The sequence below is a fragment of the Nelumbo lutea genome, chromosome 1 (genome assembly GCF_056320005.1).
Source record: "Nelumbo lutea isolate HS-2025 chromosome 1, American lotus-T2T, whole genome shotgun sequence".
Classification (NCBI taxonomy): domain Eukaryota; kingdom Viridiplantae; phylum Streptophyta; class Magnoliopsida; order Proteales; family Nelumbonaceae; genus Nelumbo; species Nelumbo lutea.
The window spans coordinates 78,572,576-78,584,911 of NC_142684.1; the positions used below are offsets into that span (position 1 = coordinate 78,572,576).

Sequence of the window (12,336 nt, forward strand, 5' to 3'; positions counted from 1 at the left end):
TACGAATCATTTATATATTTCTGGGGTGTGTCCAAATTACTCTTCAATACCAAATTACTCTTCAATACCCATACACACGTCTTTCTCTTCTTTCAACGTCGATCTCCTTCGGAGAGAACGAGTTCGGCTTTTCGCATCGGCAACAAACCAACAAAAGAACCCTCCAAAATTTGCTAGACCCATATTTTTTTCAAAAAAAAAAAATTAATTAATAATAAATTGGAAAAAAAAAAATTTGGCCTGCAAATTCTGTCTCTCTCTCTCCTCTGGACGACGTTCATCAAACGGAATTTCTCACCTTTCAACGGAATTTCTCACCCTTCAACATTCTGGTCAACCTGGCCTTTTACAGATTATATTTCCAGCTTTGCTTCAGAACTTCTCCGGGTGGATCTGCTCAGAAGTGCCTGGCTGATGCCTCGCATTGACGGCAGATTCCTTGCATCATATTTTTGACATTTCGATGTCATTTTGAAGGAGGGGGGGATCAAATTTGTGATTTTTCGTGGAGATTTGGATTGAATCTGTTATATTATATGTTTTTCCCCAGGGAAAGCTGCAGTCTTTCATCTGGATTAGCCTCATTGATTCCATGTTTCAATTTTTACGTGAAACATTGATAGGACGACGGAGGAATTGGAAAACCAATGACGCTTGAAAGATTATAAGAGTTGGTTTTGAGGACAAAGAGAAACTTCATGGAATCGGTAGTAAATGAATAACAGGTCATTCGCTTCGACATTTTGAGAAATTCTCCTTCTCGTTAATTGAGGAAAAGACGGTATTATTGTTTTTGGGTTATGTAAATGTTGATATTGCAGATCAAATGAAAAAGGTAATATGCGTTTGCAACGCTGATTTGAGAACGGATGGATGTCAGAAGAGTGGGTTCTGTTATCGCTTTTGTCATTCTGCTTTTTGCGTTGGCGACGGGAAGTTCGAAGGGAATCAAGAGGGCAGGGAAAGTCTTCTGGAGCAATGGAATTGTTTCGGCTTCTCCAGAGATAGAGGTGGACGAAGACATGGTACGAATCTTTTGCCATCTATATTTCTGTCGGTGTTATTCGATGCATTCTTTTCATTTTTTTTTCATTTTTTTTTTTAACAAAAATGGTATCTGCTTTCATCTGTTGCCATCTCCATTTGAATGAATTTTAACTTTAAGCGGCGTTGTTTGTTGGTGAATAATGTCATTTAAATCTGCCAACTTGTTCCTTCCATTTCAAACTTGGAATGTTATCATGGATTTAGGCTGGAATTTATGGTTGCATTCTCATTGATTTTGCTCATACAAAGGGTACCCATATGTTGTATTGATGCAACATTGGATTTAGGCTGGAATCCAAGTGTTGGATACAGTAACATTTCCACTAGTGGTTTTGAACTTTTGATGTCATTTATGTTCAAGTTATTTTTGTTCTGTGTGCATTAACTCAGAGAGAAGGTCTGTCTCTGTCACGATTTCCTTGTCATTGCACAAGTTATGCTTATGCATCATCCTCCCCTTTGGCGACCAAATTAATCCCGAGGGAATTTCAATGCCCGCATTACTCATTAGGGATTAATAACATTACCATGAACATTGCCTCTATCAGCCAATTTCCAAGCCTCCAAGCCTTAGCTTTGTAGGGAAGTTGGTGCCTGACTTTCTGGTTCATTTTCTGAAAAAGATGGAATTAAGTAACTGGTTAGCCTTTTGATCATATGCATGTATGTTTCTTCATGTATGATGGTGTCTGCACCATGCTTCTACCCCCAACTCATAACAACTAACTACAGAACCATTATTAAATAACCATATGAAACTTGCCAGGTATGGAGGAGCAATGGCATGTATTGTGTGGATGAGAAAATGGGCATATTTGAATTTCACATCTGGCATCCATCCTACAAACTAGCTACTAATGGAACTTCTACTAAACAAGTTAATAGGATCAAAAGGGAAAACAAGCAGAAAAACTAAGAATTGAATGAATGATTAGAACTATTGTTGTAAACTAGGCAAACTTCATGGCTAAAATTGTAAACCAGTCATTGTTGGTCTATGTTTTTGCTTACCAATAAAATAGTTTCATATCCCCCCCCCCCCCCAACACACAAAATAAATAAAGAAAGAAAGAACAATTATAAACTATGCAGTTTCAATTAACAATTTTCTGCCTATTTTGTCAACTCAATTTCTTCTTTCATCATCCAAATGATAATGCGACATCCATGTAAAAGTTATCTCTGAAATCAAGGAACCCTTACTTTAAAATTGTTGATCTTCATCTATATTCCCTAAATGGGATTGGCCATGACAGTTGCTCGTATTTGTCTCTGTTGATATTGATCATGTGCCTTAGTTTTCTGAGGTTGCCTGCAGAATATGACAAGAAATACCCTTTCTTGTCAAACTTTATTCTTTTAACTTGTATTATTGTTTATATCATTGGAAAGTAATAGTTTCACAAACAAAAAAAAAAAAAAAATTGACCACAGGCAGAGGAGTTGTTGATAAAGTGCAGGCTAGATTCGGTGCATATGAGCAAATCCAATGAGAATCTTGACTTACATTTTCCAGAGAAAATAGCCATTGCCTCTAATGGTATCAATTCAAAAGCACAGTTGCTGGAAAAAAGAAATGTACAGAAAGCTATTAGTGCCCTGCCTCCCCAAACAAAAGAGACACTCTTGAATTGTTTAAGAAAGAAGAATCTTCCTTTTCACATTTCTGAGGAAGAGGATGACTCTAGGAATTGGTACACCAAGTATCTTGAGTCCCTTTCTGGTTTGACTGAACCCTCTAGACGGCTTCTAGGTGGTGTGATGCATCAAAGTGCTGCAACTCCTGCACCATCTCCTGTAGTTGAATCACCTACTTCCAGCTCTCAGATCCATCGATTTGTTAAGGCAAATGTGGAATCCGATTACGAGTCTGATGATGAATCTGATGAGAAACCTTCATCTCATCCATTTTCTTCTGTACTTCGACTTTCTACACCAGGTACACCATCGAGTGACAATAGTGACCAGAACCCAGTTGCTGTTCCTGTTGTCGCAACTGCAGCAGGGACATTTGCTTTTGCTGCAATGCTCTTTTTATGCTACAATAAGTGGAGCAGAAACAGCATTGTCTCTGGAGGAAAGGATGATAGGCCACTTCTCAACCTGGGCTCTGTTGGTATGTAATATGCATGTCCTATTGGTCTTCCTTAATTGTTATGAATTTAAATTGAGTATAATGCTAATTTCTTATGGGAAACTTTGAACTTTCAGGTTCTTCAAAGAATTCTTGTGGAAATACAGTTCAAACTGACGAGCAAGGAAGTCAGTCATTTAATACTAATATACTGCAAGACGGAAGACTATCACCTTTGCCCAGCAATTTGTCTGCAAATTCTATACACAGTTCCTCCCTTTGTGAAGCTCCACTGTCAGGAACAATTGCTGGTTCTACTAAATTCTCAGGAGAATTATCTGCTTCATCCAGCACTCTTACACCAATTCCATCCCTCCCACTGAAGCCACCTCCTGGAAGAAGAGTATCATCTTTGAAAAGCAATTTGTCTGTAAAGTCTGACTCCGGAGTTCCATTATCAGAATCATCTACTTCATTCAAAAGTATTAATGCAGCAATTTCATCATTCTCACGGAAGCCACCTTCTGGAAGAAGAGCATCTTTGAAGGGCATTTTGTCTGGAAAGTCCAACATACATGATTCCTCCCTAGTTGAAGTTCCATTATCAGAATCATCTGCTTCATTCAAAAGTACTAATGCAGCAATTTCATCACTCTCACAGAAGCCTCCTTCTGGAAGAAGATCATCTTTGAAGGGCAGTTTGTCTGGAAAGTCTGACATACAGATACAATCACCACCACCACCTGTATCTTCTGCGACAACACCACCACCACCCCCAACTACAACTGTACCTGGTGCGCCATCACCACCATCTGGACCTAGACCACCACCTCCACCACCTGGAAAGCGTGGTCCTAACCCACCAAATAATCCTCCCCCTCCAGTCCGTCCACCACTAACACCCCCTGGTAAAGGTCAACCACCACTTAGACCAAATGGTCCACACGGTGCTCCTGATGGATTAGGTTTAAAGGGTTCAAATGGACCTCCAAAAACCAAGCTAAAGCCATTCTTCTGGGATAAGGTTCTTGCAAGCCCTGATCAATCAATGGTTTGGCATCAGATTAGTTCAGGATCATTCCAGTAAGGCTCCAAGTCTAGCTCTAGTTTTCTGATTATAAAGTACTAAACAACTGTGGCTAAATTTGTTATTCTCTATGTAATAGGTTCAATGAAGAGATGATAGAGTCTCTATTTGGGTATGCTGTTGCTGATAAAACTAAAACTGAGCAAAAAAAAAAGCCATCATCTCAAGATCCTTCTACCCAGTACATTCAACTCATTGATCCCAAGAAGTCACAAAATTTAGCAATTCTTCTGCGGGCACTGAATGTGACAACAGAAGAAGTCTGTGATGCATTACAGGAAGGTACTTTCTGCTCTTTTTTACATTAAAATGAGTAGCCTGCAGTGCAATTCTATTAACATCTAGAGCAATGTTCTAAAAATTGTAATCGTAACATAAATAGTAAGGTTATTTCTGTTTTTTACAATTAAAAATGAATATACTATATAATTGATGTTACCCTATTTTAATCTGTATCTACCATATATGTACCCAAAATAATAGAATTTACCACTTATACACTAAAAGTCTAAGATGATTAAATAAAGTTTGACTTGGAAGTGAAATAATCCACATATAATGGCTCATTAACTTACATATGATAGAAAATAAACCAAATATCATTTCTAAAAGGTCTTAAATATTCTAATAAATCATTTTCTGCTAAGGGCTTTATAACAAGTCTCACTTGACAAAACTAAATAGAAACAACGAAATGACAAAGTAGAGAACTAATATTGATTTATTTGATTCGAACTGCATTATCTGTACTAATCATAAGATTTACAAATGAAAATGTAGGATTTAAACAAAAATTGTAAGGTTTTTGCACAAAGGTTTTAGACATAAGATTCAAATTAAAACCCTTGGGGTTCGTGACTAAAATATCTAAGATTTCCAGAGAGCATGATCTTCTTGGGATCAAGTTCCAATGACTCCATATGTCCAGCTATCCTTCTCATAAATATCTAAGAAGATTTTCTGTTTTCAGTGAAAAATTGGAACCTAGTGAAACAATTGAATGATCTTCTTGGGGATCAAGTTCCAATGACTCGATATGTCCAGCTATCCTTCTCATAAATATCTAAGAAGATTTGCTGTTTTCAGTGAAAAACTGGAACCTAGTGAAACAATTGAATTAGGTTTTCACAAACATCGAATTAAAATATGACCAAACTTCAATTGGTAACTGACAAATTGATGAATGGTTCAGAACTTCAGGTTGGCCTTAACAACAGAGGATGCTAAAATCTAGATTAGTGAAACCTATGAATGACAATCCTAGAAAAAATAATAATAAGGTGCACTAATAGTGTTTGGCTGTTGTTAATTGACTGGATAAAGAGTAAGCCGTGGTCCTTGTTGGATATTTTCCACATTTCACCGAGGAGGTTCAATTTGTAGTGGCCAGTCTGAACATTTTTATTCCCGGACTCCAATGTTTGCAATCTCCCATGGGAGACATTTTTAATCTGAGTATCTGGAGATGTATAGTGGAATTTGTTGTAGTTTCCTTTATTCCATCTCTTATTCATTTCCTGTATTTGGATTCCGTTATTAATAAAATAAAATATTTATCACTTTTTCTACATGCAACTCAACTAAGTCCTTATTCCAGCACAATGTGATCCATTTGAGTTTTATACGTCATAGGGGAAAGGGTCAAGAAGAAATCAAAATCCCAAATTCGGTCATTTAATATGAACAATGTCTTCTGGAATCTGATTTTAATCTTCTAAAATAATTTACAAAAACATGAAAGATAAGAGAGAAAAAAAAAGGGGGACACCCTAGCTAGAACATAACTGTGTTCTCTCATAAAGCAAGAAAAGATGCATAAACCCGTAATGAAAATGACATGCAATAATGAATTTTCTTCCCCTTCTTTCTCTTTTTGTGGATAAAAAATGCCTACTCTGATAGCAATTAGCATTGAAGGTACATGCTGGTTATCAAGGGAGGATCTAGAGGCGTTGGAGAGAGAGATCTCCACCTTTATTTCGAAGTTCAAAAAGGGGTTTTGTTTTACCTAGAAGGGTAAATTTATGAATTGAAAAGGTCAATTCTATTATTTTCTCTTTTTTTTTTTTTATTTGGCTGAGAAATGGAAACATAAAAGGATCTTACCTTCCATTAGGTGCAGTGCTTGGAAACCATTGCAACAACTCTTTAGACTAACAAATGTATGTATTTTTTGCAAATTGAATTGGACTCATCTGGCAGTTTTCTGAATTTAAGACTTTATTGTCTTCAAATGGTCATCATTTGTCACAATATCTACAGAAGATACCTTTTATGATAAAGATGCAGTTCTGATTGAATAGCTCCAGGCTGAACACAAGCATATTGAGTTGTACGGCATCAAAGCTAACAAAATATTTAATGAGTCTAAATGAATGCGATTGGTACAAATTTACACATTGAATGACCATTTCTTATAATTACTAAAAAAGTTATAAAACATGAGAAAATAAGAGTTCGTATGAATAGGTATGGAACGATAACAAATAGATATAGTTAATACATCAGACTGCTGTTTCAGTATTCCTCATTATTGAAACAGGATCCAAGTTTCATTTGATTTTAACCAACATTGTGAAACTGGTTTCCATTGATGATTGATGTTTAATGCATGAATAACATCCACCATTTAATGTAAACAGGAAATGAGCTTCCCTCAGAGCTCCTCCAAACTCTGTTGAAGATGGCACCAACAACAGAAGAAGAACTAAGGCTTAGACTATATACTGGTCCACTTTCCCAACTCGGGCATGCAGAGCGGTTTTTAAAAGTCTTGGTTGATATCCCTTTTGCTTTTAAGAGAATGGAATCTTTGCTTTTCATGAATTCACTTCAAGAAGAATCCTCAGGCATTAATGAGTCTCTTGCAATTTTAGAGGTAAGACCTTCGAGGTATAAACTGAAAATCTTCTTGCATTTCTTTTTCGCTAATTGAAATTTTCAAGTAGCAAATATCACATGCTTGGTAAAATTGGTAATTTATGAATAAATAGATTTAATTTTGAAAAGGAATATGAAAAAAAAGGCACTGTTGCTGCTGAGAGCTTTCCCTAGCAGAATTTATGGAAAGTGTGCAATTTGTTGGCCTTGAATTATTGCAATGCAATTGAATAAATTGTAATATGCACATGATTCAGCCAATGCTTTGCATGCTGCAGAGTTTGCATTTGGTGGGATAAACTGCAAGTAAAGTTTTGATTTTCAGTGCAATATCTGGCATTCTGCTTTCAGAACAATGACTCCTGTGGTTTTTCTTTTTTATATCTTCGATAGCAAAGAATGAATACTCTATTGATAAGTGCCAAATTGACCATCCTGAAGTAAAAGTAGAAAGAAGTTGATTCTATGGATTGCCTTAATAGTGGTTTTGGCAAAAAATAAAAGTTAGTGTTTGTTCCATGTCAGTTGACTATGAGGCCTGGTTAATGCAGCGGCTGCACAAATTTTGAGCAAGCAGTTGGAAGGGACCTCTATATAGTGATTCCAATCCAGGAAAGCTCTTGTGATTCATCCAATAAGTGGCACTTTATTTATGGAACACATATCACTTTCTCCTCTCAAACAAGCATTCACTCAGATGGTTATGACCTCATAGATAATAAGACTATCAACTGGTGGGTCCACCCTTACATGAAGGATTTGCTCTTGGTAAATTGTAGGTTATTTTAATTGTCCACCGAAGAAGGCAGTAATTTGATCTTCCCCTTTCCAAGTGTGAAAAGGAAAGATTAAGATGGAGGAACTGAGAGGCTCAGAAGAGAGAATATCCCTAGTAGACTTCCATCCTGACATTATTAGGCAGAATGGAAGTATGAAAACACAATAAATAACATGTGGTTTATTGTTTCGTCATATATGATTAGCAACTTATATTTACATATTCTGATGGTTTCAGGATTGAAATGTATCAGGTTCAATTAGGGTTTGATCACTCCAATCCTGACACTATTAGGCAGCCCTAACCAAGTCCTGTGAAAAGGGGGTAGGGAGAGGCAAGATACATGATTGAGTGATGCGGATTGAGAGCCAGGGCAATAAGATTAAGAGTAGAACCTGTTTCTGTTATGGTCCTAAATGTTAAAATGCTTGGCTTATTGGGTTCCATCAGTCTTAAGGCTTTTGACGTATTGGTCAAGCACGCAACAATTTCATAGCAAGAGATAAATCTTTCAAGTTTCAAGTTTCAACCCTTATTCATTTAAATTGTGATCCCAACCTAGATTTCCTCCCATTCAGTGGATAGGAAGACCAACAGAGCTTGAAATCACTGTGAACCAGATCCTCCCTAACTTTGATAAGAGGCGCAACAAATACTAAACTCATTTTGCTGAGTAGCTTCCCATTTAACTGGTCTAGTTGCCATCATTAGTTATGTTGATAGGATTTTGGTCTTCTAGCTCAGTTTGGAAGGAGTACAAACATGAATATGTACAGTGCAAATACATACAAAATAATACAAAATACTAGATTTTGCACTCTACATATTTGTATTTGTACTCCTTCCAAACTGAGCCTCTATTTCAATTTTCATACATCACTTGGGACACCTGATATTCATTAAACCAAAAAATAAAAAAAAGGCGATATGGAGGTTAATTGTTTCCACATATTGGTAGATTCAACCCATTTGTATATGGGATTTGTTCTGTTTTGGGGAGATATGATGCATTTTACATGATTAAGCTATTGTTAGAGAGGTTCATCAATTAAAATTTAGTTGCTGACTAACATTTGCTTCTATGTTTCATCGTCTCATCTTATTTGGCAGGTAGCCTGCAATGAAGTAAGAAACAGTAGACTGTTCCTGAAACTCTTAGAAGCTGTACTCAAAACAGGGAATCGCATGAATGATGGTACATTTCGTGGTGGTGCACAGGCGTTCAAACTTGACACGCTTTTGAAACTGGTGGATGTCAAAGGAGCTGATGGGAAGACAACTCTCCTGCATTTTGTTGTTCAGGAGATAACCCGCTCTGAAGGCATACGGGCTGTCCGTATGGCCAGAGAGAACCCAAGCATCTCTAGCGTGAAAACAGAAGATCTATTGGAGGAGAATACTCCCCAAGAAACAGAAGACCATTATCGTAGCCTTGGTCTTCAGGTTGTTTCGGGTGTGGGTAATGAGCTCGAGAATGTCAAGAAGGCAGCAGTATTGGATGCAGATAATATAACAGGAACAGTGGCCAAACTCGGACATATGCTGATCAAGACCAAGGAGTTCCTGGACACAGAAATGAAGAGTTCAGAAGAGGACAGTGGATTTCACTGCACACTCAAGAGTTTTGTAGAGCACGCAGAGAAGGACATCACGCACTTGCTGGAGGAAGAAAAAAGGATTATGACATTGGTGAAAAGCACTGCTGATTACTTTCATGGGCGTGCGGGCAAGGATGAAGGCTTACGCTTGTTTGTGATTGTCCGGGATTTCCTGATTATATTGGAGAAGGTGTGTAAAGAGGTGAAAGAATCACCACAAGTGCCAACAAAGACACCATCAAATAAGGAGGCTGCAAATGCGCAATCTTCTTCTGATTCCGGTCAACCGCCTGCTCCACCAGAACCACCACCTAACATCAAGACGGAAGGATAATTCCAGTTCTGATGAAGAAACTTAATTTCCTTAGTTTTATTTTTTAATTGGCAGGAGGTGTGGCGTGTATTTGCATTTCTTTTGCTTATTAGAAAGCATATTGACTACCTTTTTTTTTTTTACACAGAAGAAAGATTCAGACTGTATTTTGTAAGAATTTCAAGACTTACTCAAATCATCAACTATATATCCTAGGTGATTATCATCTTTAGGAAGCATACTAGGTCTGGGGACACAGATGACAGTGGATCTGGGGCCCCAATAACTAGCTGCCTGTTACATGTTTCAAGAATTGGAGCCTAGCTACTATGCATGTAAAAAAATTCTTATTTTTAGCCGTCTAATTGGGGCTTTTTTTTTTTTTATCTTTTTGTATAGTTTTAATTGAAGACAGACTTTTCTCAATTATCTTAATAAATGCAGTAATATTGCATGGTTATGATTTCCTGTAATGCTGAATTTTCACCGAGCATGTACAAGGTAGGACCATCCGAAACTGGGTCTCAATGCTTTTACAGAGCACTGATGGCTTGTTAAGATACTGTGACCCACATACGCAAAGATTTTGTCTGTTTCTTTGGTAGGTATTCTTCCGTTTTGTGGGCACTGAAATAAAAAGGTCATTATACAAGGGTGTCCCTGCTATTTATCTCTAAGGCTGTCAATTGGCCCGGTCTATCCCACGGAAGTGAACCAATAAACTAATTTTGTCGGTTCTGGTTCTGTGGTTTTGTCCCAATTAATAATTGGATTGGGACCCGTTATTTTGGTTTTAAACCCATTTAGAAATATATAAAAATGCTCCCGATTAATAATGAATTATTAAAGTAAAAAGTATATTGCACTCCAACTCATAATTTTAAATTTGACTGTAGGCTTACAACAATTCAAAATTTCAAATACCCCACCTATAATACCAATACCCCCATTGGCATCAATTCTGAATTGGCACCTACCCCAATTGTTCCTGGGGCTAAGATTTATTGAGGTGGACTGAATAATGAAAACTCCATTATTAAAATATTTAATATCATCAGAGCACTTTCCAGCCCCTTGAATTGCATAGAAAGTGAGTAGCGAAATCTGAGTTCTGTTGATGCTGTAATGTGCAGAGACAGGACTTTTAGCCTTCAGTGTTCGAATTCGCATGTAAGCCCCATAGAGACTTCTGAGCGTCCCACCCCCACAGCACATTCCAACTGTGTACCAATGCACACTGGGATGTGCTGTGGGGCGCCTGTGGGGGAGTCAATGTGAACTTTCAGCAGATCAGTGCCTAGCTCAGGATTCTAGTGGACAATGCGCAGTATGTTGGAGTGTTTGTACGTAGGCCCATCACCCATCCCTGGTAGTGGTGGAAGCTAAGGCTGCAACTTGGGCCGGGTTGGCCTGAACCCAACCCGAAAAAGTTGGGTTGAGTTGAGTCAGGTTGATGCTCAGGTTAGGTTTAGGGTTGAAATTCATAAACCTGATTTTATTTTGGGTTGGGTTAGGGTTGACCCCTTAGGCAACCCAACCTAACCCAAACCCAACTCTATAATACGTGTCATATATAAATATATGTTATATGTAATATATAACATACATTGATTTGTTTAGCTGCATGATATTTGTATAGCCCCCACCACTTAGTATAATGTATTTCTTTTAAGATAATAATTTCATTTAATCCTAATCAGAAAGACTAAAACCTTAATAACATTATTTTATGTTTTTCTGAAAATGTTATTCTTCATCCCTCCTCTCGTTGTTTGTCACCCATAAAAGATCTATCATAAGTTATAACTCATAATAAACTATAGTCATTTCTAACACTTGTTTTTCTGAATTTTGTACCAAAAGAACAAAAAAAAAAAAATCAACAAACAAATACTAATGAAACATAGGATTAATATATATAGTGAAAGTTGAGTTAAGATCTAAAATCGAGAAATTCTATGAGGTTTTAAGGGATGGGAAGAAGGTTGAGCCCAACTTAACCCAAAATTGACTTCAGGTTGGGTTGGGTTAGGATTAAAGGAATTTAGTTAGGGTTGGGTTGGCCGGGTTGGGTTAGGGTTAGGGTTGGGGGTTTAGAACTTAGGGTTGGCACCAACCCGACCTAACCCAGACCGACTTGATCCCAGGCCCATCATACCATATCAGAAGGAGGGGGGAGAGAGAGAATGAAATTGGATTTGACATTCACAAGACCGTGTTCACACAGTCAGTAATTTATTGAAAATGTCAAAACTACCCTTCAAAAGAAGACATTGTTCATTATCTTCTACCGTGAGACTGAACTGGTTGAGGTGTTTGAGATTCTAGACTAATGAAATCATTGCTTCTACCTTTAGATCTGAAACACATTCTTGTCCAATTATTTCTTTGCTTTTGGTTATTGTTTCCCTCTATCATATTTCATGTTTTTTTCTCTTTTTCTTTGAAAATAACCAGTTCACCCTCAAGGTAGAAGACAATGAACAATGTCTTCTTTTGAAGGTAGATTTGACATTTTCAATAGATAACTGACAGTCGATTAACAGTAGGGACCAACTT

At 37.3% G+C, this 12,336-nt stretch overlaps 1 protein-coding gene across 3 annotated transcripts; it reads left to right on the plus strand.

Moving 5' to 3' along the window:
• The first annotated feature begins 237 nt into the window (after positions 1-237).
• FH5 (formin homology5) lies at positions 238-10,236 on the plus strand. Of its 3 annotated transcripts, none has more exons than XM_088942062.1 (7): positions 239-725; positions 822-1,025; positions 2,482-3,163; positions 3,259-4,204; positions 4,288-4,490; positions 6,851-7,086; positions 8,977-10,236. In XM_088942062.1, exons 2-7 carry the CDS (start codon positions 870-872, stop codon positions 9,796-9,798), a joined length of 3,045 nt encoding a protein of 1,014 aa, XP_088798188.1. In that variant the 5' UTR covers positions 239-725; positions 822-869; the 3' UTR covers positions 9,799-10,236. The 3 variants fall into 3 exon arrangements, with proteins under 3 accessions (XP_088798189.1, XP_088798188.1, XP_088798190.1); XM_088942064.1 differs by having other exon boundaries at positions 314-725; positions 2,987-3,163; XM_088942063.1 differs by having other exon boundaries at positions 238-1,025; positions 2,508-3,163.
• Positions 10,237-12,336: the final 2,100 nt, after the last annotated feature.

What these genes read in the sequence shown, in the direction of transcription:
- FH5 (XM_088942062.1), top strand. Translation starts at nt 870, where the DNA reads ATGGATGTCAGAAGAGTGGGTTCTGTTATCGCTTTTGTCATTCTGCTT. An exon ending in CTGTGATGCATTACAGGAAG is followed by an intron (nt 4,491 to 6,850) that starts GTACTTTCTGCT and finishes TAATGTAAACAG; the next exon opens with GAAATGAGCTTCCCTCAGAG. An exon ending in AGTCTCTTGCAATTTTAGAG is followed by an intron (nt 7,087 to 8,976) that starts GTAAGACCTTCG and finishes CTTATTTGGCAG; the next exon opens with GTAGCCTGCAATGAAGTAAG.